General features: G+C 67.6%; 2 protein-coding genes across 11 annotated transcripts; one reads left to right on the top strand and one right to left on the bottom strand.

Annotated features, from left to right (window-relative positions):
* Positions 1-971: 971 nt before the first annotated feature.
* Positions 972-15,494, bottom strand: CNTROB (centrobin, centriole duplication and spindle assembly protein). 10 transcript variants are annotated; one of them, XM_043537175.1, is made up of 21 exons: positions 15,370-15,494; positions 14,380-14,467; positions 13,524-13,860; positions 13,351-13,441; positions 12,465-12,549; positions 11,987-12,152; positions 10,370-10,486; positions 10,127-10,243; positions 9,943-10,041; positions 9,144-9,359; positions 6,918-7,064; positions 5,911-6,044; positions 5,657-5,782; positions 5,147-5,324; positions 4,482-4,818; positions 3,765-3,922; positions 3,536-3,635; positions 3,057-3,221; positions 2,107-2,245; positions 1,608-1,695; positions 972-1,346 (listed from the first exon to the last, which is right to left on the bottom strand). In XM_043537175.1, the coding sequence occupies exons 3-21, from the start codon at positions 13,794-13,796 to the stop codon at positions 1,218-1,220; spliced, it is 2,865 nt and encodes a 954-aa protein (XP_043393110.1). In that variant the 5' UTR covers positions 13,797-13,860; positions 14,380-14,467; positions 15,370-15,494; the 3' UTR covers positions 972-1,217. The 10 variants fall into 10 exon arrangements, with proteins under 10 accessions (XP_043393110.1, XP_043393113.1, XP_043393115.1 ...); XM_043537178.1 differs by having other exon boundaries at positions 2,107-2,242; XM_043537180.1 differs by having other exon boundaries at positions 12,465-12,546.
* TRAPPC1 (trafficking protein particle complex subunit 1) lies at positions 15,336-18,949 on the top strand. Its single transcript, XM_037887627.2, has 5 exons — positions 15,336-15,493; positions 16,589-16,687; positions 16,905-16,975; positions 17,306-17,444; positions 18,080-18,949. The coding sequence occupies exons 2-5, from the start codon at positions 16,589-16,591 to the stop codon at positions 18,206-18,208; spliced, it is 438 nt and encodes a 145-aa protein (XP_037743555.1). The 5' UTR covers positions 15,336-15,493; the 3' UTR covers positions 18,209-18,949.
* The last annotated feature ends 8,864 nt before the right edge of the window (positions 18,950-27,813 follow it).

The raw sequence follows: 27,813 nt of genomic DNA, 5'->3' as shown, positions 1-27,813 counted from the left end.
AGCCCCGGGAGACGGAGCCCTTGACCCGGGCCGGCTGCGGGTCTTTTCTCCCTGTGTGGACGTGCCCCCAGGGGGGCCCCGCAGGGCTGTGTAAGCCGCGTTTGCACAAAAGCAGATTAGAGCTAATCACGGCGGCCTGATCGCCCTGCGCTGCCTGGGGGCAGCAGATGGCAGTGCCCAGCCTGGGGGAGGGGCTGGGCATGGGGGGACGCCCTCTCCCCGACAAAGCCAGCTCTGCCGATCGCTGCACAGGCTCCGCTACTTGGGCCAGGGCAGGGAGGAGGCGGGATGCCGGGGTAGATGGGCCCGTGGTCTAAGTCAGGCAGAAGGAAGGAGACGGGATGCCGGGGTAGATGGGCCCATGGGGCTGATTCGGAGCAGGAGGGAGGAGGCGGGAGGCCGGGGTAGATGGGCCTGTGGTCCAAGTCAGGCAGAAGGAAGGAGGCGGGATGCTGGGGTAGATGGGCCCATGGGGCTGATGCGGAGCAGCAGGGAGGAGGCGGGAGGCCGGGGTAGATGGGCCCTTAAGGCTGATGCGGAGCAGCAGGTAGGAGGCGGGATGCTGGGGTGGATGGACCCATGGTCTGAGCCAGGCAGCAGGGAGGAGGCAGGAGGCTGGGATAGATGGGCCTGTGGTCTGAGCCGGGTGCCAGGCAGGATGCCAGGGTAGATGGGCCCATGTAGCTGATGTGGAGCAGCAGGGAGGAGGCAGGATGCCAGGGTAGATGGGCCCGTGGTCTGAGCCAGGCGGCAGGGAGGAGGCGGGATGCCGGGGTAGATGGGCCCATGGGGCTGATGCGGAGCAACAGGGAGGAGGCGGGATGCCGGGGTAGATGGGCCCGCGGTGTGAGCCGGGTGGCAGAGAGGAGGCGGAATGCCGGGGTAGATGGGCCCGTGCTCCTGCCCTTCCCAGAGGAGGGCACGGCAGCGAAGGGTTGGCGGGCATGGCCCCCCAGTCACGGCACCGGATGTGCTGCAAAACCAACTCTTCTTTATTTAGAAAAATAACCAACAGCGCCCCAACAGGGGGGCAATAACTTAGAGCAACGCAACACAGTGCGGATGGGGGGCAGCCCCGCCCCGCTGCCCCATGTGCCACCCTGGCACCAACATAACCTGTGAACTGGGGGTGAGAAGGGGGAGACCCCTGGGCCCAGGGGGTGCTTTACCCAGGGGTGCAGGGTGTGAAGGCTTCAGGACGCCCACGGGACCCTGCTTCATCTCCACACGCCGCCCCCCCTGCCGGCGCGGGGGCCAAGCTGGGCCGCCTTCCGCCCGCCCTTGCTGGGACCGTGCGTCTTCTCGGGGCCGGGCCGGCCGCTGGACGGGCGCCGGGGGGGACCCACCTGCGGGAGAGGTGGGGGAGAGTGAGCGGCCGGGAACGGGGCCTCGGCAGCAGAGCCCCAGGGGGTGGGGGAAGGGTGCGACTCCTCGGGGTGCCCAGCGCCCGTCCCCGTCAGCACCCTGCCCCATAGCAATCTCCACGGCACCCAGAGCCCATCTCCCACAGCCCCGACACTGTGCCCAGCACCCACAGAGCCCCCCATGGCATCCAACAGTGACAGCACCCTGCCCCCTAACCCCCCCCCACCTCCCCCGGCACTCACCTCTCTCCTGCCAGCCTCAGGCAGCCTGGGGTCAAGGTTCCTGCGGGCGGCCTGGTTCACGTGGCCCCCGTCGCCCTTCACATCGGGCCTGGGGAGCAACAGATAGGAATGGAACTCTGGGCCAGGAGAACCCAGGAGTCCTGGCTCCCAGCCCCGCTCCTGCTCTAACCACTAGACCCCACGCCCCTCCGAGAGCCAGGAATAGAACCCAGGAGTCCTGGCTCCCAGCCCTCCCCCAGCCAAGCCCTAAACCCAGCTGATAGGGGAGTAGATGGGGGGATCCTCCCACGCCTGGACCCATATCCCAAGGTTCATATCCTTGTGCCAATGGGCAGGTGAACAACTACACCTCCCAGCATGCAAGGCGGGGTAGAGCAGTGCACGCTGGGAGTTGTAGTTCCCTCCGGCGGCCCGGGGGGGGGGTATGTCCTACCCCCATGGGTCCCTCGGAGCAGGGTGGAGCCCGGCGGCCCTGGGGTGGGCGCGGCGCCAGCCTTACCCGCTGCTGTCGCCGGAGCGCAGGTAGGCGAACAGCTCCTCGGAGGAGGGGGCCACGCGGCCCTTGGCCTGGTACAGCCGCAGCAGCCGGGAGACCTCGGCTACCTGCCGGGGAGACAGGACGCCCCCCTCGCCGCCTGCTGAGAGAGACGGGGTGAACCAGGGCGGGGTGCTCTCCCCGGCAGGCAGGGCTGGCCCCAGGGCGGGGTTAGGGGGCGATGTGGGGCAGGGAGCGGGGCGAGGGGCTCAGCTGGGGGCGCTCTCCCCTGGCAGGCGGGGCTGGCCTCAGGGCGGGGCTAGGGGGCGCTGTGGGGCAGGGAGCGGGGCTGGGGGCTAGAGCAGGGGGCGCTCTCCCCAGGCAGGCAGAGCTGGCTCCAGGGGGCGCTGTGGGGCAGGGAGCGGGGCAGTGGGCGCTCTCCCCGGGCAGGCAGAGCTGGCTCCAGGGCAGTGCCAGGGGGCGCTGTGGGGCAGGGGGCTCAGCAGGGGGCGCTCTCCCCTGATAGGCAGGGCTGGCCCCAGGGCAGGGCTAGGGGGCGCTGTGGGGCAGGAGGCTCAGCAGGGGCGTTCTCCCCTGGCAGGCAGGGCTGGCCCTAGGACAGCACTAGGGGACGCTCTCCCCTGATAGGCAGGGCTGGCCCCAGAGCAGGGCTAGGGGGCGCTGTGGGGCAGGGGGCGCTCTCTCCTAGCAGGCAGGGCTGGCCCTAGGACAGCACTAGGGGAGGCTGTGGGGCAGGGGGCTCAGCAGGGGGCGCTCTCCCCAGGCAGGCAGGGCTGGCCCCAGGGCGGCGCTAGGGGGCGCTGTGGGGCAGGGAGCGGGGTGGGGGGCTCAGCAGGGGGCGCTCTCCCTGATAGGCAGGGCTGGCGCCAGGGGGCGCTGTGGGGGAGAGTGCCTTGGGGAGGGAGGACTCCCCGGCCGGGCACCATGGGGGAGGATCGGGGCGGGGGGCTCACCAGCTGGGCGCTGCGGGGGGCTCGGCGGCTCCAGATTCCGCTGCCCGTAGCTGGCTTTGGCGAGCGGCACCTTGGTCTTCTGCACGGCGGCGGTGGGGGGGGCGCGCTGGGGGCCGTGGGGCCGGAGCGTCTCCCACAGCGAGGGATGGTCCTCCCGGGCCAAGCCTGCAGGCAGAGGAGATGAGGGGGGGGGTCACATGGGGGCTGAGCCATGCCTCTGCGTGGGGCAGGCCCTGGGCTGCTGGGACAGGGGGCAGGACCCATGGGGGGCAGGACCCGGGCCGGCCCTGGGCTGCTGGACCCTCGTGGGACGGGACCCGAGCCGCTGGAGGGGCGGGACCTGCATGGGGCAGGAACCGGGTGGGGCAGGCCTGGGGCTGCTGGGGGGCAAGCTCCATGTGGGGCAGGCTGAGCCAGGATCTTCACTCCCCCCCAGCCCTAGACGAGCAGCATGTCCCACCCCCATCCCTCACCCTTACCTGGCTGGCCTTGGGGCTGGGCCTGGCCCGTGGGGCGGGGGGGGCTCTCACCCCCCGGCCTCTCCTGACTGTGGGGGTCACTCGGCATCTGCTCCAGCAGCTGAGAGAAAGATGGGGGTGGGGGAAGAAGTGAGCAGCCGGGTACCCCCACCTGACCCACACACCCAGCCCCACCCCCCGGCTCTGCCCACCCCTCCCTGGCCAGAAGCCCCCACGGCCAGCCTCCTACCAGTGCCATATAGTACTGCAGCTCCGGGTGCAGCTGGCCGGGGGGCACCCGCCCCCCGCTCTCCAGGCTGCTGTTCGGGGGGGTCTCGCCATCGCTGGGCCCCCCCTCGTCCTCGAGGTACGGGTGCTCCGCCAGGTGAGGGGGGTGCAAGCTTAGCCCTGGGCGGGAAGAAGGGGTCACAGCAGCACAACCCAGTGCCCCCCCAACCTCAGATGCCAGCCCCAAGGCCCCAGGGCAGCACTAGGGGGTACTGTGGGGCAGGGAGCAGGGCGGGGGGCTCAGCAGGGGGCGCTCTCCCCTGGCAGGCAGGGCTGGCCCCACGGCAGCGCTAGGGGGCGCTGTGGGGCAGGGAGCGGGGCGGGGGCTCAGCAGGGGGCGCTCTCCCCTGGCAGGCAGGGCTGGCCCCAGGGCGGTGCTGTGGGGCAGGGAGCGGAGCAGGGGGCTCAGCAGGGGGCGCTCTCCCCTGGCAGGCAGGGCTGGCCCCACAGTGGCATTAGGGGGCGCTGTGGCGCAGGGTGGGAGGACCCCTCTCATGCTGGGCAGGGGATCCCTGCACCAACAGCCCCGCGCTCCACCCCAGAGCCAGCTGCATCTCAGCCAGCGGCCGGGCGAGGGAGGCCAAGGGGAGCCGCTCCCAGCCCCCCCAGCCCGGCTGGGGCGCCGGTGGTGCTTCCCAGGAGCTGGCGGCGGGCTGGGGGGCGCCCCCCGGCTCCGTACCTGGCCCGGCGGAGTCGTCGAGCTGCGGCTCCAGCGGCTGGAAGCCCGGCTGGCTCCGGAGGCTCTGGTTCAGGAGCTGTGCCAGCTCGGCAGAGACGCACCCGCTGGGTGCCAGGGGCAGGAAGCGCTCGGGGCCCCGCGCCGCCGGCAGGGAGCTGCGCTGGGTGACGGGCTGCAGGGGCACCGCTTGGGCGAAGGCCCAGCCCCCCGCTTCGCCGTCCCCGGCACCGCCGCAGGGGTCCCCCTGCCAGCTCTCCAGCTTCCCGGGCAGGGCGGGGCTGGGGGGCTGGCCCAGGCGCTCCGGCTCCGACAGGGAGGCGGCGTCGGAGACAGGAGGCTGTTGGGGGGGCAAAGAGATGGGGGGGGTTAGAGACCAGCCGGAGGGCCACAGGCTGAGGGTTGGGGATCAGAGCAGGACTCCTGGGTTCTCTCCCTGAATCTGGGAGTGGGGTGGGAGCTAGGGGTTAGAGTGGGGGGGGGCAGGGAGCCAGGACTCCTGGGTTCTCTCCCTGAATCTGGGAGGGGAGTGGGGTCTATTGGTTAGAGCAGGGGGGGGTTGGGAGCCAGGACTCCTGGGTTCTCCCCAGCTCTGGGACGGGAGTGGGGGCTGGTGGTTAGAGCAGGGGAGGCGGGGGGCCAGGACTCCTGGGTCCCCCGGCACTCACCTGGCGGGGGCCCTTGGCGGGGGACTGCGAGGAGGGATCTCCGGTCAGCACGCGCAGGGCCTCGTTCCAGTGCGACTGCATCATGGCCTGGAGCCGGGCCACCATGTCAGCTCGCTGGGCTTCCAGCCGCCACTTCCCGGCCTGCAGCTCCCGCGCCGCCTCCTCTTGCCGGGCCAGCCTGCAGAGAATGGGGCCGTCGGGGCTCTACTGCGGGGCACCCCATGGGCCCAGCCTGGCCTGGGTAAGCAGCCGCCCCGCCCCAGAGGTGGCCGCATCTCGGCGCCGGGCGAGGGGTCCCTGGGTAACCAGCCGCCCCGCCCCAGAGGTGGCCGCATCTCGGCGCCGGGCAAGGGGTCCCTGAGTCACCAGCCGCCCCGCCCCAGAGGTGGCCGCATCTCCGGGCCGGGCGAGGGGTCCCTGCATCACCAGCCGCCCTGCCCCAGAGGTGGCCGCATCTCGGCGCTGGGCGAGGGTTCCCTGGGTAACCAGCCCCCCGTGCCCCCCCGGTACCTCAGCTCGTAGTCCTCGACCAGGCGCCGCTGACGCTCCTCGCGCTCGGCCAGCTCGGCCCGGAACTGCGCCAGCTGACTGCCCAGCTCCCGCTCGTGGTGCCCGCTGAGCTCCAGGAGCTGCTTCCTGCGGGGGGGGGGGGGGGGGGAGGAGGAGCCGGGCTTAGCAGCGGGCACGGCCCACCCCACCCACAGGGGAGCTGGGACCAAAGGGGGCCTGGGGAGCGGCTGTGGGGCGAGGAATCGGGCGGGTACCTGTGCTGCTCCCGCATGGCGCCCGTCTGGCGCAGGCTGTCTTCATGCACCCGCGCCAGCCGCTCCGTCACCTGCTGCTCCAGCGCCACCTTCAGCTCCGCCTCCAGCTTCGCCTTCTGGGCCTCGCACCGCGCCTGGGGGCACAGGGGGGCTGGCAGCCAGGGAGCCCCTGAGCCAGCCAGTGCCCGCCCTGGGGCCGGACGGGAGCCGGCGCCCCCTAGAGGGGAAAGGCTCCGTGCCCATTCCCGACCCCCCTGAGCCAGCCAGTGCCCGCCTTGGGGCCGGACAGGAGCCGGCGCCCCCTAGAGGGGACAGGCTCCCTGCCCATTCCCCACCCCCCTGAGCCAGCCAGTGCCCGCCCTGGGGCCGGAGAGGAGCCGGCACCCCCTAGAGGGGACAGGCTCCGTGCCCATTCCCGACCCCCCTGAGCCAGCCAGTGCCCGCCCTGGGGCCAGACGGGAGCCGGCACCTCCTAGAGGGGACAGGTACCTGCCCCATTCCCCGCCCCCCTGAGCCAGCCAGTCCCCACCCTGGGGCCGGAGGGGAGCCGGCGCCCCCTAGAGGGGACAGGCTCCGTGCCCATTCCTGACCCCCCTGAGCCAGCCAGTGCCCGCCTTGGGGCCGGAGGGGAGCTGGCGCCCCCTAGAGGGGACAGGCCCCTGCCCCATTCCCCGCCCCACTAAGCCAGCCAGTCCCCGCCCTGGGGCCGGAGAGGAGCTGGCGCCCCCTAGAGGGGACAGGCCCCGTGCCCCATTCCCCGCCCCCCTGAGCCAGCCAGTGCCCGCCTTGGGGCCGGAGGGGAGCTGGCGCCCCCTAGAGGGGACAGGCTCCGTGCCCATTCCCGACCCCCCTGAGCCAGCCAGTGCCCGCCCTGGGGCCGGACGGGAGCCGGCGCCCCCTAGAGGGGACAGGCCCCTGCCCCATTCCCCACCCCCCTGAGCCAGCCAGTCCCCGCCCTGGGGCCGGAGGGGAGCCGGCGCCCCCAAGAGGGGAAAGACCCCCAGTACCTTCACCAGGCTGATCTCCATCTGCAGCCCGTCCCGCTCGCTCCGCGCCGCCTCCAGCTCGCTCTCCAGGCGCTGGGAGTCGGCCTGCGCTGAGGCCAGGACCTGCTGGGCGTCTGCGGCGCGCTGGGCCTCCCGCTGCATGGCCACCTGGCAACGGGACACCCCCATAACCACTGCCCCGCGCTGCCCGCTCCAGCAAGGGGAGAACCCAGGAGTCCTGGCCCCCAGCCTCCCCGTAACCACTGCCCCACGCAGCCCGGCTCCAGCAGGGAGCGAACCCAGGAGTCCTAGCTCCCAGCCCCCCTCCGTAACCACTGCCCTGCGCTGCCCGGCTCCAGCAAGGAAAACCCAGGAATCCTGGTTCCCAGCCCCCCCGTAACCACTGCCCTGCGCTGCCCGGCTCCAGCAAGGAAAACCCAGGAGTCCTGGCCCCCAGCCCCCCCATAACCACTGCCCCGCACAGCCCAGCTCCAGCAGGGAGCGAACCCAGGAGTCCTGGCTCCCAGCCCCCCTCCGTAACCACTGCCCTGCGCTGCCCGGCTCCAGCAAGGAAAACCCAGGAGTCCTGGCCCCCAGCCCCCCCATAACCACTGCCCTACGCAGCCCGGCTCCAGCAGGGAGCGAACCCAGGAGTCCTGGCTCCCAGCCCCGCCGTAACCACTGCCCCGCGTGGCCCGGCTCCAGCAGGGAGAGAACCCAGGAGTCCTGGCTCCTGGCTCCCAGCCCCCCCCCCCCCCGTCATAAATATCAAGGGAAGGGTAAACCCCTTTAAAATCCCTCCTGGTCAGAAGAAAAACCCTTTCACCTGTAAAGGGTTGAGAAGCTCAGGTAACCTGGCTGGCACCTGACCCAAATGACCCATAAGGGCACAAGATACTTTCAAAGCTGGAGGGGGGGAGAAACAAAGGGTCTGGGTCAGTCTGTGGGATGCTTTTGCCGGGGACAGACCAGGAATGGAGTCTGAGAACTTAGGAAATAATCTAGCTAGAGACGCATTCGATTGTTTCTTTAAATGGCTGAGAAAGTAAGTTGTGCCAGAGAGAATGGAGATTCCTGTTTTTGTAACGTAAGGTTTTGCCTCGAGGGATTCTCTCTGTTCTGAATCGGATTACCCTGTAAGGTATTTACCATCTGGATTTTACAGAAGTGATTCTTTTACTTTTTCTTCAATTAAAAGTCTTCGTTTAAGAACCTGATTGCTTTTTCATTGTTCTTAAGATCCGAGGGTTTGGGTCTGTGGTCGCCTATGCAAATGGGTGAGGATTTTTATCAGGCCTTCCCCAGGAAAGCGGGGGGTAGGGTTTGAGGAGGATTTGGGGGGAAGACATCTCCAAGCGGGCTCTTTCCCGGTTATATATTTGTTAGAGGCTTGGTGGTGGCAGTGATAAGGTCCAAGGGCAAGAGATAAAATATAGTTTGTACCTTGGGGAAGTTTTAACCTAAGCTGGTAAAAATAAGCGTAGGGGGTTTTTCATGCCGGTCCCCACCTTAGAGTTCAGAGTGGGAAAGGAACCTTGACACCGCCCATAACCGCTGCCCAGCTCCAGCAGGGAGAGAACCCAGGAGTCCTGGCTCCCAGCCCCCCCGACTCTAACCCACCAGCCCCCACTCCCCTCCCAGAGCCAGGGAGAGAACCCAGGAGTCCTGGCTCCGAACCCCCCTGCTCTAACCAATAGACCACACTCCCCTCCCAGCGCCAGGGGAGAGAACCCAGGAGTCCCAGCTCCCAGCCCCCCCTGCTCTAACCCACCAGCCCCCACTCCCCTCCCAGAGCCGGGGAGAGAATCCAGGAGTCCCAGATCCCAGCGCCCCCTGCTCTAACCCGCCAGCCCCCACTCCCCCAGAGGGGGCTGAGGGAGCGGTGGGGTGGAGGAAGAGCTGGACCCCAGATGTGTGGGGGAGACAGGTGGGGTTTGTGGCACAGAAGGCAGTGGGGGCAGGACGGAGGAGCCAGGGGGCACGGGTGGGGGGGGGGTCGTGGCAACGGAACTGGGCATCTAGAAGACGGGGTCACCCAGGGCGGGGGGCACAGAGGGAGGGCCCGGTGAGGGGCATCAGGGGAGTTCCCTGGGCAGCAGGGGGGCAGAGGAGAAGGGGCGCCGGGCGAGGACAGAGGGCGGCGGGGGTGGGTGGGCAGAGTGGCAGGGCACCCAGCAGGCAGGGGCAGAGCGGACGGGGGCAGAGGGCATGGCTCCCAGTTCCTGGGGGGAGTGGGGGGAGTCTCACCTTCTCTCGCTCCAGCTGCCCGGCGCTCTCGTCCCGCAGTGCCTGGCAACGCTGCTCCAGCTGGCGCTCCCGCTGCGCCCAGCCCGCCTGCTGCTCCTCCAGCGTGGCCCGCAGCGCCTCCAGCTGGCACTGCCCCTGCTCCCGCTCCGCCTGCAGCCCCCGCCCCCGCTGGCGCTCCGCCTCCAGGCTCCGCAGCAGCCCCGCCTTCTCCTCCTCCTGCGTGGTGGGGGGGGACACAAGGGTGAGAGGGGCCACCTGGCCCAGCATGCTCCGGCGCCCGGCTCTAGGGGCAGCAAGGCATGCCGGGAGCTGCGGTCCCCGGGGACTCCGGCGCCCGACTCTAGTGGGAGCAGGGCATGCTGGGAGCTGCGGTCCCCAGGGGCTCCGGTGCCCGGCTCTAAGGAGAGCAGGGCATGCTGGGAGCTGCGGTCCCCGTGAGCTCCGGCGCCCGGCTCTAAGGGGAGCAGGGCATGCTGGGAGCTGCGGTCCCCGCGAGCTCCGGCGCCCGGCTCTAAGGGGAGCAGGGCATGCTGGGAGCTGCGGTCCCCGCGAGCTCCGGCGCCCGGCTCTAAGGGGAGCAGGGCATGCTGGGAGCTGCGGTCCCCGGGGCCTCTGGCGCCCGGCTCTAAGGGGAGCAGGGCATGCTGGGAGCTGCGGTCCCCCGGGGCTCCAGTGCCCGGCTCTACAGGCAGTAGGGCACGCTGGGAGCTGCGGTCACCATGGGCTCCGGCACCCAGCTCCAGGGGCCCCTTTCCGCGCCCCCGGCCGCGGGGCTCCAGCTCGGGCAGGGGACCCTTACCAGCGCTGCTGCCTCCTCGCGCTGCTGGCTCGCCGCCTGCTGCTCCCGGCTCAGGTCCTCCAGCACCTGCTCCAGCCGCGCCTCCAGCTGCGACACCCTCTGCGGGGGAGACGCACCGGGGCTCAGGGTGGCGCCGGGCGGGCGGCTCGGCCCCCAGCGCTCCCCAGCGCCGCCCGCCACTCACCTCCCGCTGCTCGCTCAGCGCCCGCTGCGCCGCCTCCTTCTCCGCCTGCAGCCCCCGCAGCAGCTCCGTCCGCTCCGCCTCCTGCCGGTTCCAGCCCTCCACCACCTTGGCCAGCGTCTGCCAGGGAGAGGGCAAAGGAGTGGGCCATCGGGGACGGCCCTGCCGGTGCCCCTCACTCCCGACCCGCTGCCCCCCGCCAGCCCGGCCGGTGCCCCTCACTCCCGACCCTCAGCCCCTGCTCACCTTGTCCAGCTGCTCGATCATACTGTCCTTCTTCATGTCAGCGGAGATGGCTGCGGCCAGCTGCTGCTGCAGCTCCAGGGCTCGGCTCTGCAGGCCCTGCACGTGCCGTTCACAGTGCTGCAAGGAAAGTAGGGGTCAGTATCGGGGCGGGGGGTCGCCCCCCAGCTCCCTGCGGGCCATGCCATAGGTTCGGCCAGAGCCTGTCGGCTCAGCCGAAACCCACCGCACCAAACCCACCAGTGCCCGGGGAATCCCCCAAGCCGCTAGCAGTATGGGGCATGTGACACACGCCCAAAATGCAGCAGAGCACTCCCCAGAGACAGCACTTCAGGGTAGCGAGGGCCACAAAGCACCGCTCTCTCCCCGCCCCCATGGGGGGAAGGGTGAGAGCCAGGACTCCTGAGATCTAATCACAGCTTGTAAAATTAATGAGGAGATCTTTAAATCCATCCCTTCTGGATTCATAGAGTAGCAAAGAAACACATGGAAAAGCCACGGACCCCTGGAGGATCTGAGAGAGAACCTAGGAGTCCTGGTTCCCAGCCTGCCACTGCCCCGGCCCCACTCTAACCACTAGCCCCCACTCCCCTCCTAGAGCCGGGGGAGAGAACCCAGGAGCCGGGGAGAGAACCCAGGAGTCCTGGCTCCCAACCCCCCCCCACTCTAACCACTAGCCCCCACTCCCCTCCTAGAGCCGGGGGAGAGAACCCAGGAGCCGGGGAGAGAACCCAGGAGTCCTGGCTCCCAGCCCCCCCACTCTAACCACTAGCCCCCACTCCCCTCCTAGAGCCGGGGGAGAGAACCCAGGAGTCCTGGCCCCCAGACAAACCGCTCTGACCCACCAGACCCCAGTCTTCTCCCAGAGCCATGGAGAGAACCCAGGAGTCCTGGCTCCAAGCCACGCCCCCACCCCGCCCTGCTCTAACCACTAGCCCCCACACTCCCCTCCCAAAGCTGGGGGGAGAACCCAGGAGTCCTGATCCGGAGCCCCCCACAGGCAGAGCAATGGGCCCGTCCAGCTGGGGGGTCCCTCTCTCCCCAGCCCCACCCCAGATCAGACCAATGTGCCCATCTAGCCCAGGACCCCACCCCATCTCCTTAGCCAGCCCCACGCCGCTCCAAGTACACACACACATACACACGCAGCAGGCACACAGCCTGGGTACACCCAGCACACGTAAACACACACAGCATCCCGGATACACCCCTCACAGGTACCCGCCCAACCAGCCCTGATACGTGTAAACACCCACCACCACCCCGGGTACACCCCTCCCCAGGTACACCCGCCCAACCAGCCCCGGTACGTGTAAACACCCACCACCACCCCGGGTACACACCCACAACCCCTCCGGCACGCGTTTACACACCCATACACACGCTCTGGGTATGTCCCTCCCCAGGTATACACCCCTTCACACCACCAGGTCAGCACACCCAGGGCACACCCTCCCCCAGGTACACATCAACACACACACCTGTACACGTATACACACCCTCCCCTCCACGTGTGCACACCGCTGGTACACACACAGACTGGGTACACCACTCCCCGGAAATACATTCAGCGTGGGAGCTGGGCGCAAAGGATCCTGGGAGACCAGCCCGGCCCCTCACCTTCCTGCGGGCCCGTTCCTTGGCCAGTGCCTCCTTCAGCAGCACGGGCTCCGTGGCGGGCACGGGCTCAGGGGGTGTGCCAAGGCGCAGGCTGGCGTAGCGGGGAAACAGCTCCTCCAGGCCACACACCGAGCCGGGCGGGGACAGCTCCTGCAGGGGCCTGGCGCTGAAACAGGGCAAAGGGGTTGGGGGGCTCCCGGAGATGCCGGCACAGCTCAGCACCCACCGGCCCCTCCTCAGCTCCCTCCAGGGCGGCTGCTTATACAGGACCCCTCGCCCAGAGCCGAGATGCGGCCACCTCTGGGGCGGGGCAGCTGGTGACCCAGGGACCCCTCGCCCGGCGCCAAGATGCAGCCACCTCTGGGGCGGGGAGACTAGTTACACAAGGATCCCTCGCCTGGCGCCGAGATGCAGCCACCTCTGGGGCGTGGTGGCTCAATCACGGCCTGACTTTGACCTGCCCCCGCACGGCACTCACGCGAGGAGGGCAGTGGTGCTGTCGCTCTCAAAGGAGTCGTCATCATCCTTCCGCTCCACCGTCCCCAGGCCGAGGGCGCCCCCTGCTGGAGAAAGGGGCCCTCTGCTCAGTGACACCCTCTCTCCAGGATGGGCTCTGGGAGGGGGGTAGGGGCTGGTGGATTAGAGCAGGGGGGCTGGGAGCCAGGACTCCTGGGTTCTCTCCCTGGCTCTGGGAGGGGAGCGGGGTCTAGTGGTTAGAGCAGGGGGGGCTGGGAGCCAGGACTCCTGGGTTCTCTCCCTGACGCTGGGAGGGGAGTGGGGGCTGGTGGCCTAGCCAAGGGCCCAGGCAGGGCAGCACTGTTCCCTGTCACACACAGGGAGCAGGCCCAGCGGCTCTGTGCTGTCCTCTGCTCCCTGGCACCGCTGGGCACTGCCACAGTGCCCCCTGCAGGCCCTGCCGCACCTTGCAAGCGGAGAGAAAAAGAGTGGGGGGGGCGCTGGAGAGGGCAGAATGGATTCTTGGGGAGAACCCCCCAGGCTGTGGAGCGGGAGGGGAATGAAAGGGAACCTGTGATGGCCCAAGGTAACCTAGTGAGTCTTGTAACCATAAGCCACCCCCAACCTACTGCACGTGCAGGGACCCCTCGCCCGGCGCTGAGATGCCGCCACCTCTGGGGAGGGACGGCTGGTGACACAGGGACCCCTCGCCCGGTGCTGAGGTGCGGCCACCTCTGGGGCGGGGCAGCTGGTTATCCAGGGACCCCTCGCCGAGATGCAGCCACCTCTGGGGCAGGGCGGCTGGTGACACGGGGACCCCTCGCCGAGATGCGGCCACCTCTGGGGCAGGGCGGCTGTTCTGACTCCAGCCCTGACTGCCAGGGGAGAGTGCCCCCCACCCCACTCACCAGGGGGCAGCTCACGGGAATCCTGCAGCATGGTCCGCAGGCGCGACCTCACGGTCTCCATCTCGGCCACATGCCGCGACTCCCCACCCTGCTGGAGGAGCCAGACACCGCCGTCAGCACCACCCGGCCCCACGGCCGGCCCCGCCACCCCGCCCCACATCCCTCCTCCTCACCTTCCTGCGGGCGCTCGCCTCCACCCCGGCCGAGAGCGTGCGGCTCAGCTCCTCGGCCAGGGCCTCCAGGTCGGGCGGCTGCAGCTGGGAGCAGGCGTCCCGCTCGGCCTGACGGCTGCGGTGCAGGGAGGCGTAGAGCTGGGCCGTCACCTCGGAGCCGAAGGGCTGGGCCGGCGTGGCCGGGGCCGAGAGGGGCAGCGGCTCCATGTCGCTGAGCAGGTCCTCGCTGCGCAGGGAGGCGTCCAGCCCGGGGCAGGTGCCCTTCTCCGCCATGGGGCGGCCGCGCCCTCGCCGGGGGAGAGCACAGCCAAAAGGACGGGAACTGCCGGCTTGTCCCCTGGGGAATCCCCCTTGGTTGTGAGCAGTAGAGGGGCTCTGATACACACACACAATATAGCCACACACACACATATTCACTGCGAGGAATCCCCCCAGCTAAGAGCGGTAGAGGGGCTCTGACACACACACACAGAGCCAGGATAGAACCCAGGAGTCCTGGCTTCCAACCCCCCCACATTCTAATGACTAGCCCCCCCACTCCCCTGCCAGAGGCGGGGAGAGAACCCAGGAGTCCTGGCTCCCAGCCCCCTCTTCTCTAACCGCTAGCCCCCACCCCCGCCCAGAGCTGTGAAGAGAACCCAGGAGTCCTGACCATATTGGACCCCCCAATGTTTCATCACCCTGGGCAGCTGGAGGTCACCCCCACACCCCAGGCTCCCTTGGCCCTGTGGCTCTGGCCCAGCCAGGGGTCAGGAGCTGGTTTAAAGGCCGCTCCAGCCCCCCCGGGGGTGTCAAGCAGTGGGGCAATCCCCAGGAAAGGGGGGACCCTGCTATGGGGCAGCCCAGCGGCTCTCACCTGCCCGAGGTGGGGGGAAGGTGCTGGGCCCCTCACGCCAGGGCAGCTGCCGCCGGGGGGCGCTCCAGGCTCTGGCTCCGCACGGACCCTGCAGGGAGGTGGGGGCACAGAGCAGTCAGGGGGGGCCCCCCAGCACCACCAGGGTCAACCCCATCCCCCCAGGTTTCCCTTATCCCCTCCTCCCAAAAGGGTCACCGCCTCCGGCCCCCCCTCCACCCCCACAGGGGTCACCCCCCAACCCACAGGGGTCACCCCCCAGCCCAGGCCCCCCCTCCACAGGGGTCACTCCCCAACCCACAGGGGTCACCCCCCAGCCCAGCCCCCCCCTCCACCCCCACAGGGGTCACCCCCCAACCCAGCCCCCCCCTCCACCCCCACAGGGGTCACCCCCCAACCCACAGGGGTCACCCCCAGCCCAGCCCCCCCCTCCACCCCCACAGGGGTCACCCCCCAACCCACAGGGGTCACCCCCAGCCCAGCCCCCCCCTCCACAGGGGTCACCCCCCAACCCACAGGGGTCACCCTCCAGCCCAGCCCCCTCTCCACCCCCACAGGGGTCACCCCCCAACCCACAGGGGTCACCCTCCAGCCCAGCCCCCTCTCCACCCCCACAGGGGTCACCCCCCAACCCACAGGGGTCACCCCCCAGCCCAGCCACCCCACAGAGGTCACCCGCCAGCCCAGCCCCACAGGACTCCCCACAGGGCTCCTATCTCTCCCCCTTGGGGAAAAACCCTCCCCAGATCCCCCCTCCCCCCATGGGGCTGCCCAACCTCACCCCCCTCAACTGCTCTTCCAGCCCCGCCCCCAGCGCGCCAGCCCCGCCCCCTGCCTCGCGGCGCGCCAGCCCCGCCCCCAGCGCGCCAGCCCCGCCCCCTGCCTCGCGGCGCGCCAGCCCCGCCCCTCCACATCCCCCGCCCCAGCCCCCCCAACCGACGCCCCGCCACCATCCCCGCGCGCCCCTCCCTTGCCCCCCCGCCCACCGGGCACCTGGGCGCGAGGCGGCCGCCGCCATCTTGGTGCGGGGCAAGGGGCCGGCGGGCGGGGCGGAAGCGGAAGCGGAAGCAGCCTCCGGCGGGGGCGGGGCCAGCAGCGGCGGAGCGGCCGGGCCGAGGTGCGGGACTGGGGGGGTCTGAGAGGGCGGGGCCGGTTCGGGGGGAAAAAGCCGCGGGGGCGGGGGGGGGTTGGACTGGAAGGTGCGGGGCTGGGGGCGGGGCTGGAGGTGGTTTGGGGGCAGGGCTGGGACAGGAGGTGGGGCTGGGGGGCGGTTTGGGGGCGGGGCTGGGGGCCGGGCTGTGGGTGGTTTGGGGGCAAGGCTGGGTTGGGGGGCTGTTTGGGGGCTGGGACAGGAGGTGGGGCTGGGGGGTGGTTTGGGGGCAGGGGGTGGTTAGGGGGCGGGGGCGGGGCTGGGGGCCGGGCTGTGGGTGGTTTGGGGGCAGGGCTGGGTTGGGGGGCTGTTTGGGGGCTGGGACAGGAGGTGGGGCTGGGGGGTGGTTTGGGGGCAGGGGGTGGTTAGGGGGCGGGGGCGGTTTGGGGGCTGGGGGCGGGCTGGGGGCTGGGCTGGGGGTGGTTTGGGGGCAGGGCTGGGTTGGGGGGCTGTTTGGGGGCTGGGGGCTGGGGATGGTTTGGGGGCAAGGTTGGGGCGGGGCTGCAGCAGGGGGTCGTTTGGGGGCTGGGGCACAGGGGGTGGTTTGGAGGCAGGGCTGGGGGCAGTTTGGGGGGAGGGGGCTGGGCTGGGGATGGTTTGGGGGCAACGTTGGGGCACGGCTGGGGCTGGGGGCGGTTTGGGGGCGGGGCTGGGGTTGGGGGCGGGGCTGGGGTTGGGGGCGGGGCTGGGGTAGTTTGGGGGCTGGGGCTGGTTCAGGGTGAAAAGGCCGGGGCTGGGGTGGGTTGTGGGGTGGGGCTGGGAGGGACGTGGGGCTCAATGTGGGGGGCTTGGGCGGGGCTGCAGGGAAGGGGTAGGGTGACCAGACAGCAAGTGTAAAATGTCGGGGGGGCAATAGGCGCCTGTATAAGACAAAGCCCCCAAAATCGGGACTGCCCTGCAAAATCGGGACATCTGGGCACCCTAGGTAGGGGAGAGGGAGAAAAGCAGAAGGAAATTAATGAGGCCAGTAACTGAGGTCTCTCCCCCCTGCCCCCTTGTTTGCCCTCCCCCCCCTTGCCCTGCCCCCCCATGCCCTGCCCCCTTGCCCGTCCCTCCCCACAGATGACGGTGCACAACCTGTATCTCTTCGACCGCAACGGGGTCTGCCTTCACTACAGCGAGTGGCACCGCAAGAAACAGGCCGGCATCTCCAAGGAGGAGGTGAGACCCCCCCCCGCACCTCAGCCGGCCGGGCCCAGGCCCTTGCTTCCCGGGGGGCCGAGCCCATGGGGCTCCAGGAGAGACACGGAGGCCCTGAATTAGCCATGGTGGCAGCCGCCCCGGTGGGGCGAGGGCGCACGTCTTCCTGCCCACCCCAGCCCCGCTGTGGTGCGGGGGGGAGTCTCACGCTGCCCTCTCTCTTTCGCTGCCCCCCCAGGAGTTCAAACTCATGTACGGCATGCTCTTCTCCATGCGCTCCTTCGTGGGCAAGATGAGCCCCGTCGACATGTATCCTTCCGCCCCGCCGTGGGGCTCCACTGGGGGGCAGGGGCTGTGCAGGGCCAGAGGGGGGTCCGTAGCCATGGGATGGGCTGGGGGGCCCAGCAGGGGACTGTGTAGGATCTGGGGGGCGCTTTCAATCCATGGGATGGGCAGGGGCCCCTGCTGGGGGCTGTGTAGAGACTGGGGGGGCTCTGTCCACGTGATGGGCTGTGTGGGGTGGGGGAGGTTCCCAGTCCACATTAGCAGCCTGGGGACCGAGCTGGGGGTGGGGAGTTTTGGGGGGTGTCTCTCTGGGGGGGCCAGGCCCCATCACACTCCTTAGCCGCGCGGGCGCAGGAAGGACGGGTTCCTGGCCTTTCAGACCAGCAAGTACAAGCTGCATTACTACGAGACCCCCAGCGGGCTGAAGGTCGTCATGAACACGGACCTGGGCGTGGGCAACATCCGAGACGTTCTCCACCAGATCTACAGCAACGTGAGTCTGGGCCCGGCCCCACGGCACCTAGGCCCTGCACGGGGAGTGGGGGGCTGGGAGCCAGGACTCCTGGGTTCTCTCCCCAGTTCTAGGAGTGGAGTGGAGGCTGGTGGGTTAGAGCCAGAACCAGGACTCCTGGGTTCCCCCCCGGCTCTGGGAGGGGAGTGGGGATTGGTGGGTTAGAGCGGGGTGGGGGTTGGATCCAGGACTCCTGGGTTCTCTCCCCAGCTCTGGGAGGGAAGTCGGGGCTGGTGGGTTAGAGCAGTGGAGGCTGAGAGCCAGGGCTCCTGGGTTCTCTCCCCAACGCTGGGAGAGGATTAGGGACTGGTGGGTTAGAGCTGGAACCAGGACTCCTGGGTTCTCCCCCCGGCTCTGGGAGGGGAGTGGGGATTGCTGGGTTAGAGCCGGGGGGGGGGTTGGATCCAGGACTCCTGGGTTCTCTCCCCAGCTCTGGGAGCAGAGTGGGGGCTGGTGGGTTAGAGCAGTGGGGGCTGGGAGCCAGGACTCCTGGGTTCTCTCCCCAGCTCTGGGAGAGGATTAGGGGCTGGTGGGTTAGAGCTGGAACCAGGACTCCTGGGTTCTCTTCCCGCCCCACATGCTTGCTCTCCCCCCCCCCCCCCCCCCCCCCCCCGCAGATCTACGTGGAGTTCGTGGTGAAGAACCCGCTATGCAGCATGAGCGAACCCATCCAGAGCGAGCTCTTCCGCACCAAGCTGGACGGCTTCATCCGTGGCCTGCCCTTCTTCTCGGCCCGGGCCGGCTGAGCCCCCCGCCCCCCCCGCGGCTGGCCCCCGCCGTGCCTCTCTACCAGGCAAACCACGGCCCCGCGGCCTGCGCAGCACCCAGCCCAAGACACGGCTGAGCCCCACCCTCCCACCCCCTTCACAGATCAGACGGCCTGGCCCTCCGGGTGAGCCTGCATCCCACAATTCCCTGCAGGCTGGTGCACCCCTTCCCCACCCAGGGGACTAGCTAGGGGGGCTCGCTCAGTCTGGGAGGGGAGTGAGGTCTAGTGAATAGAGCAGGGATGTGCAGGCTGGGAGCCAGGACTCCTGGGTTCTGCCTCTGAGAGGGGATCTAGTGGGTTAGAGCAGGAGGTCAGGAGTGAGGCTTCCTGACTTGCATCCTCCTCTCCTCTAGACCGCAGTCCCCATCCAGCCACAGGAATAGAACCCCGGAGTCCTTGCTACCAGCCCCCCTCCCCGCTTTAGCCCCCCTAGACCACACCCCAGCGGTGGGGACAGAGCCCAGGAGTCCTGGGTCCCAGCACCCCCCTACTCTAACCACTAGCCCCTACTCCCCTCCCAGTGCTGGGGAGAGAACCCAGGAGTCCTGGCTCCCAGCCCTTTGCCAAGCGGGATGCGCGTCTCCTGTTCAGTGCGGCATTAGTGGGTGTGTTCGGACCTTCCCTGCGCTGGGCGGGCGCTGGGGTTGTCCCGGTGGCACTGGGCCGATCCCAGTTCTATGGTGGAGGCTCCTTGGTGAATTAAAATGTTGCTCTCCGATTCCAGCAGCCTTCCCTTCACTGCCGGCGCCTCTGGCCCTCCGGGGAGCTGGCCTGGGGCAAAGGGCGCAGCCGCAGGCAGGCCGAACGCCCTGGGGCGCCGGCTCGTGTCCGGCAATTGGGGGCGGGGGGCACCCGCTGCTGCTGGACAGAGGGGGGTCGGCACAACCAGCAAGTGTCTTGCCTTGGGCCCTTTCCCCTCTAGGGGGCGCCGGCTCGCATCCGGCCCCAGGGCAGGGACTGGCTGGCTCTGGGGGATGGGGGTCTGTCCCCTCTAGGGGGCGCCGGCTCGCATCCGGCCCCAGGGCAGGGACTGGCGGCTCCAGCAAGTGTCTTGCCTTGGGCCCTTTCCCCTCTAGGGGGCGCCGGCTCGCATCCGGCCCCAGGGCAGGGACTGGCTGGCTCCGGGGGATGGGGGTCTGTCCCCTCTAGGGGGCGCCAGCTCGCATCCGGCCCCAGGGCAGGGACTGGCTGGCTCCGGGGGGATGGGGGTCTGTCCCCTCTAGGGGGCGCCACGCTGGAGGCGCCATGCGGCACCCGGTGCTAAAAGGCAGCGCATGCTGCCCGGTCGGGGAAGTGTCTGCCGGAGATAATTCCTCTAATCCCCTGCCAGGGCGCTCAGGTACCAGCGCCGGGGAAGGGCTGCAGCTGGTTCTCGCCTGTGCGGAACCCAGGAGTCCTGGACAGAGGAGGGGGCAGAATTGGGGGGGGTGCCCCTGTACTCGGCATGTGACAGGCTGGGAGGGCGGCCATGGTTGTGCGTGGGGCCCCCTCACGGCTCCCCGGGGCTGCCGCTGCGGGCCGGAGCGGAGTGCTGAGTTGTGGGAGTTAGCCCACCGGCTGGCTGCAGGCTGCATTGACGGGGGGGGGCTCACAAGCCCTCCCTGAACGAGCCGTGGCCCAGACCCCAAGGTGACAGCCACACCTGCCCCGAAACAGGTGTAACCCTTCCCCCCCCCCCCATGGGGTAGCAATGCAAAATACAGAGGGAAATTGAGTCTGAGTGGGGGTCTAGGGGTTAGAGCAGGGGGGCTGGGAGCCAGGACTCCTGGGTCCCCTGCCTTGCTCTGTGGGCTGCATTGCTGGTCTCCAGAGGGCACCCAGTGGGAGCAGAGCTGTGCTGCTGTGGGGGGGGGGGGTAATCCGGTGCCAGGTGGCACGTTGGGCATTCGTTTTTTGCACGATGCCGGTGCTTTAATTCCCTGACAGCCCCAAATACCGGGATCTGAGCAGTGCTGTCAGCAGCTGGGCCGGCTGCATTAACCCTTCGGAGACCGCGGGTCAGCCTGTCACGGCACCCGCTCTCGCAGCTGGACCCGGCCAGGCTGGCACTCCGTGGGCATGCAGCTGGCAAGCAAGGGATGAGTCCTGGGTACCCTGCTCCCCCATAAATGCCCTCACAGGCCCTGTATGGGGATAGAAAGCAGGTGCCCTGTCACTGACCTCCCCCCCCCCCCGCTAGCCCCCACTTACCTCCCAGCGCCGGGGAGAGAACCCAGGCATCCTGGCTCCCAGCCCCCCTGCTCTAACCACCTGACCCCATTCCCCTCCTAGAGCAGGGAAAGAACCCAGGAGTCCTGGCTCCCAGCTGACCCCCTGCTTGTCAGGCTCCTTAATAGTGATTCCTTCGGTGAACCCACCGCGTGGGGGATGCCTGGACACCGCAGGGTGATCTCGCCCCCCAGCCCCACTGTGTAAGGGCCCTTCCCTGCCCCCCTGGCAGATGCCCCTGCCCCCCCCCCCGCCCCCCTCCCCCCAGCTCTGAGCCAACCCAGACTGCTGGCCTCCTGTTCCCTTAAGCAGCTTAGCTAATCTGGTCACTCCAGGAAGCTGCAGTCATGGTGATACAGGGGGGCTGGGTTTGCAGAAGGGGGGGGGTCTCCTTCTTCCTAGGGTCCCTGGGACGGAGCCCCGCTCCCAGCACTGGGTCACACAGGTGAGGTTCACAATAGGGCTTGTGATTGCAGGTGACTCATCTTTGGGGGGAGGGGCTTGGGGGCTTGCCCCGTGCTGGCTGAAAGGGGCAGCCCCTTAGGGTGTCTACAACTGGGTGCCTCAGACAGTCCAAAAAAATCACCAACCTCCAGTGGAAAATTAGGGACCCTTCGTGAAAAATCATTGGTCTCGTGAAAATCTTAGGCCTCTTGTGAGCTGCAAGGACTGCTTGTGAAAAATCATTGTGAAAATCCCTGGCCTCTTGTGAAAATCACAGGTCTCTGGGGAGAATTGGGGACTGCTTGTGAAAACCACAGGCCTCTTGGGAAAATCTCCAGGCTCTTGTGAGAACCAGTCCTTGTGAGAACACGGCTGGTGAGAACCCACTGCCTGGGGGAAGGGTGCTGTGATCCCTGTCTGTCCATGCCCCCTACATTCGGGGCAGGGTGGGTGGGTTAGAGACATGCCCAGGCTGGGAGAGGGGCATTGGGTAGACCAGTTCACATGGCATGGTCCCTGTAGCCCAGGGAGGGGTGGGGGTAGCAGATGGGGGCACGGGTTGGGGAGGGGAAATGCCTGTGGGGTAGGTAGGGAGAGGAGATCACTCTACCGGGGTCCCCCTGCTGTGGGGGTTCACCAAGGGAGTGGCTCTCCAGGGGGGGCGTAGGGCAGGGGGTAAGTGCCCCGTGGGGAGGGGGGCTGCGGTTAATGAGACACGGCGTGGGGAAGGGGGCACAAGGAGAGGGGACTGGAGACGGGTCACAGGCGGGATGGGGAGGGGGCAGATGGTGGGAGGGGGCAGAGGGGCACAGCATGGCAGCTGCCCGGCTAAGCCGGCTCCACGTGGCTCCCCGGGGAGGGGAGTAGAGGGGAGAGTGTCCCGGCGTCGGGAGCGCAGCGCACCCAGGGCGCACCGAGGAGAAGGCGCACAGGGGTCGGCGTAGGACGCACCGAGGCCAGGGAGCACAGGGGTCGGCGCAGGGCGCACGGAGACCGGGGCGCACCGAGGAGAAGGCGCACGGGGGTCGGCGCACCGGCAGGGCGCACCGAGACCGGGGGCGCACGGAGGAGAAGGCGCAGGGCGCAGCGAGACCAAGGCACAGGGAGACCGGGGCGCACGGAGGAGAAGGCACAGGACGCACCGAGACCAGGGCGCGCCGGGCCATGTTCGCCAGCTCCTCGCGGGCGGCCCCGGGCCCGGCGGGGCGCGGCGCGGCGGGGGCCAAGCTGAGCGTGGACGAGCTGTACGGGCTGCCGACCGCCAAGAAGGGCAAAGGCGGGCGGGGCGAGGGCGGGCGGCGGCGCAGCCAGGGCGGGAGCGCAGCGGGCCGGGACCCGGCTCTCACCCCGGGCCAGCTGCTGGAGGCGGCGCGGCGGCTGCTGGAGGGCAGGCGGCTGGAAAGCTACCTGCTGGAGGCCGGGCTGCCGGCCGAGGAGCTGCAGAGCAACCGCACCGCCATGGGCTACAGGTAGGGGGCACCACAGGGGTGGGGGCAGGGGGAGGGGGGTCCTGGTAGGGGACCCCCAGAGCAGGCTGCGGACACGGGGTACCTGGGGGAGGTGCCAGCGCAGTGTACAGGGGGCACCGGGGGCAGGTACCCAAGCAGGCTACAGGGGGGCACCCTGCAGCTCCCCCACCCCCTCCCTCCATGCCAGGGGCTCTGTGCACCCCCCCATTCCCTCTCCCACCATACCTGGACCCCCATTCTTCAGGCTGCAAGGGCTCAGTAGCGCCCCCCGGGGGCAGCCATGATCCATGTCCCCGTCGGGGCCCTCGCAAAAACCATGCTGGGTGGCTCTCCTATGCAAAGGAGCTGGGGTGATTTGCATAAGACAGCACCACCAGGGAAGGAGCAAAATCTCCACAGGCCTCTGGCCTGTGCTTCCCACATGCAAGGGGATGGCTCCCTTGACCTGGCAACCAGATTCGGGGGTTGAGGGGCAGTGACCAGCACATTCCCAGGGGCCACCGGTGAATCGATGAGGGACCTCCAGCTCTTTCTCCTGTATACACCCCGAAGGGGGGCAAAGTCCGGACGTTAAGGATGTCTATTTCACCTTAACTCTGCCCCCCTCCTATGCATTTGGCTACAGACCCTTGTCGCCTAGGTTCGAGCCTCTAGAACCCCGGCACAGACTCCTGTCTCATGAGCTTGTGAGGGTGTGGGTCACAATAGTAGGTTATTATCCCCTACGCAGACCCCAGCCCTGCGGCAGACACCCAGGGGGAGCATGTGTTTGTGAGATGGCCCTGGAATGTCAGGAATCTGGATGACTGGGTTCTTAGCCTCCGCTCCGGGAGGGGAGTGGGGTCTAGTGGTGAGAGCAGGGGGGGCTGGGAGCCAGGACTCCTGGGTTCTCTTCCTGGCTCTGGGAGAGGTGTGGGGGCTGGTGCTTAGAGGAGCAGGGTGCATGGAGCCAGGACTCCTGGATTCCATCACCAGCTCAGGGAGGGGAGTGAGGCCTAGTGGGTGTACAGAACGGGAGCTGGGAGTCAGGGGAAGCACCCTTCCTTGTCACTCCTGTGTGAGACCCCATGTGCCCCCAACATCCTCACACACACATACCCCTCAGGCTAATCCCTCGCAATCTGTCCCTGGGCTGAGCTGAGATGAGCGTGGCCCCGCCAGCTGGTGTCCTCTGCTTTCTGCCACGGAGCCTAATCAGGGGAGACAGATGCTGGCACCAGCCCCCACAGCTGGCAGGGCCCCCTCCCCCACCTCCCAGCTGTGACCACCCACCAAAATAGCTCCGATTGGGCTGGGGTTCGGGGAGGCTGGGAGCCAGGACTCCTGGGTTCTATCCCCGGCTCTGGGAGTGGAGTGGAGGCTAATGGTTAGAGCTGGGGCGGGGGACTGACACTCACACTCACACACACACACACACACACGCTTGACCTGTTCTCTGCCTCCCTACCCTTGGCTACGGACATCGCCACCAAGCCTGCAGGCTTCAGGGCAGGACGTCACCATCCCCCGTCTCGGTTTGAACCCTGCATTTCCCAAGCCACCGAGGCCAGGGCGGACTCGCTGGCTGCCCTGGGACAAAGTCTCCAGGCAGCATGTGGGGCAAACACAGAGAAAACTGGGAGGGGGGCAGGGAAAGGCCGAGGCCGGGTGGCTGCTTCGGGGCGGGCGCGATCACTCGGGGAGCTGGGTGCCCACACACGGCCCAATGCGAGCACAGACATCGGGGAACACGGAACGCAGACCGGGCCGGTGGGCTGGGAAAGAGATTTGGGGGAAAGGGACTGTGGGGAGACCATAACACATTTAGTTCACACGCAGCCGGACACCCGCACCCCACAGATACACACAGGTTTATTGTATCCACCCTAGGCACATGCCCCGTATTGGGGTCTCTTCCCCCCACCTCACCCAGCCCCTCCTGCAGCCTTCGCACGTCAGCACCCGCAGCCAACGTGCAAACGTGCAAGATTCCTAGGGTTCCGCAAAGCGTGCGAGCGGCCCCGTGTCCCACGGGCCCAGAGTGTCACAGGAGACCTGGCTGAGCTGGGGAGCGCTGGGTCTCTGATCCCTACCACTGGGAGTCAGGGCTGGGGGACCCCTGTGGCCACCTGACCTAGAGCCCCCAGCTAGCCCAGCCCTGAGCCCCCCAGGTCTGCCGGTGCCCCTCGCTCCCAACCTCCAGCCCCTGCTTAGCCCCGGCCTCAGCTCCCCCCAGCTCTGCTGGTGCCGGTGCCCCCCACTCCTGACTCGCAGACCCAGGCTCCCTGTGAGGGGCAGGGGGGTGCAGACATGTACCCTGGCTGCATCAGGCGGAAGTGGGGGGCGCTGGGGCCCATTCTGCCCTCCTGCCTTCCCCCCACCTCCCGGCAGCCAAGATCCCACCCGCACACACTGCCCCAGAACCCCCAGAGACCCTACAGTAACACACCCACACACACAGCCCCAGAACCCCCGGAGACCCGACAATAACACACCCGCACACACAGTCCAGATGCCCCCAGACAACTGACAATAACACACCTGCACACACAGCCCCAGAACCCCCAGAGACCCTACAGTAACACACCCATACACACAGCCCCGGCGCCCCCAGACAACTGACAATAACACACCCGCACACACAGCCCCAGAACCCCCGGAGACCCGACAATAACACATCCGCACACAGCCCCAGAACCCCCGGAGACCCGACAATAACACACCTGCACACACAGCCCCGACGCCCCCAGACAACTGACAATAACACACCTGCACACACAGCCCCAGAGCCCCCAGAGACCCTACAGTAACACACCCACACACACAGCCCCAGAACCCCCGGAGACCCTACAGTAACACACCCGCACACACAGCCCCAGAACCCCCGGAGACCCGACAATAACACACCCGCACACACAGCCCCAGAACCCCCGGAGACCCGACAATAACACACCTGCACACACAGCCCCGACGCCCCCAGACAACTGACAATAACACACCTGCACACACAGCCCCAGAACCCCCAGAGACCCGACAATAACACACCTGCACACACAGCCCCAGAGCCCCGGGAGACCTGACAATAAAACACCCGCACACAAAGCCCCAGCATCCCCTGGAGACAGGACACATGCACCCCAGACACCCTACAATAACACACCCAGACGCCTAGGCCCAGCACCCCCAGAGACCCTACAATAACACACCCAGACGCGTAGCCCCAGCACCCCCAGAGACCGTACAATAACACACCCACACACACAGCCCCAGAACCCCCGGAGACCCGACAATAACACACCCGCACACACAGTCCAGATGCCCCCAGACAACTGACAATAACACACCTGCACACACAGCCCCAGAACCCCCAGAGACCCTACAGTAACACACCCATACACACAGCCCCGGCGCCCCCAGACAACTGACAATAACACACCCGCACACACAGCCCCAGAACCCCCGGAGACCCGACAATAACACATCCGCACACAGCCCCAGAACCCCCGGAGACCCGACAATAACACACCTGCACACACAGCCCCGACGCCCCCAGACAACTGACAATAACACACCTGCACACACAGCCCCAGAGCCCCCAGAGACCCTACAGTAACACACCCACACACACAGCCCCAGAACCCCCGGAGACCCTACAGTAACACACCCGCACACACAGCCCCAGAACCCCCGGAGACCCGACAATAACACACCCGCACACACAGCCCCAGAACCCCCGGAGACCCGACAATAACACACCTGCACACACAGCCCCGACGCCCCCAGACAACTGACAATAACACACCTGCACACACAGCCCCAGAACCCCCAGAGACCCGACAATAACACACCTGCACACACAGCCCCGACGCCCCCAGACAACTGACAATAACACACCTGCACACACAGCCCCAGAACCCCCAGAGACCCGACAATAACACACCTGCACACACAGCCCCAGAGCCCCGGGAGACCTGACAATAAAACACCCGCACACAAAGCCCCAGCATCCCCTGGAGACAGGACACATGCACCCCAGACACCCTACAATAACACACCCAGACGCCTAGGCCCAGCACCCCCAGAGACCCTACAATAACACACCCAGACGCGTAGCCCCAGCACCCCCAGAGACCGTACAATAACACACCCACACACACAGCCCCAGAACCCCCAGAGACCCTATGATAACACACCTGCACACACAGCCCCAGAACCCCCAGAGCCCCTACGATAAAACACCCGTACACACAGCCCCAGAACCCCCGGAGACCCTACGATAACACACCCGCACACACAGCCCCAGAACCCCCAGAGACCCTACGATAACACACCTGCACACACAGCCCCAGAACCCCCAGAGACCCTACAATAACACACCTGCACACACAGCCCCAGAACCCCCGGAGACCCTACGATAACACACCCGTACACACAGCCCAGAACCCCCAGAGACCCTACGATAACACACCTGCACACACAGCCCCAGAACCCCCAGAGACCCGACAATAACACACCTGCACACACAGCCCCAGAACCCCCGGAGACCCTACGATAACACACCTGTACACACAGCCCCAGCGCCCCCAGACAACTGACAATAACACACCTGCACACACAGCGCCAGTGCCCCCTAAGATCCTAGAAAAACACACCGGCACATGCAGCCCCAGCACCCCCAGACAACTGACAATAACACACCTGCACACACAGCCCCAGAACCTCCGGAAACCCAACAATAAAACACCCCCACACAAAGCCCCAGCATCTCCTGGAGACAGGCCACATGCACCCCAGACACCCTACAATAACACACACAGACGCGTAGGCCCAGCACCCCCAGAGACCCTACAATAACAAACCCACAGCCCCAGAAACCCCAGAGACCCTACGATAACACACCCGTACACACAGCCCCAGAACCCCCAGAGACGCCACATAACAGGGGTTTCTCAAACAGGGGGTCTCAAGGCTATTATATGGGGGGTTGTGAGGTGTCACCCTACACCCTAAACCCCGCTTTTCCCCCCAGCATTTATAATGGGGTTAAATATATTGAAAAGTTGGTTTTAATTTATAAGGTCGGGGGTCGCACTCAGACGCTTGCTGTGTGAAAGGGGTCGCCAGTACCAATAACTCTCCCGCATACACAGCACCGGTGCCCCCAGAGACCCTACAATAACACAGTCACACATGCAGCCCCAGCACTCCCAGAGACCAGACAATAACAAACCCACACACGTCACCCCAGTGGCCCCGGAGACCCTACAATAACACACCCGCAAATGAAGCCCCACCACCCCCAGAGACCGGACAATGACACACCCACACACGTCACCCCAGTGGCCCTGGAGACCCTACAATAACACACCCGCAAATGAAGCCCCAGCGCCCCCAGAGACCGGACAATGACACACCCACACACGTCACCCCAGTGGCCCCGGAGACCCTACAATAACACACCTGCAAATGAAGCCCCAGCGCC

Source organism: Chelonia mydas, chromosome 28, assembly GCF_015237465.2.
Source record: "Chelonia mydas isolate rCheMyd1 chromosome 28, rCheMyd1.pri.v2, whole genome shotgun sequence".
Classification (NCBI taxonomy): Eukaryota; Metazoa; Chordata; order Testudines; family Cheloniidae; genus Chelonia; species Chelonia mydas.
This window is presented reverse-complemented; position numbering and strand designations above follow the sequence as displayed.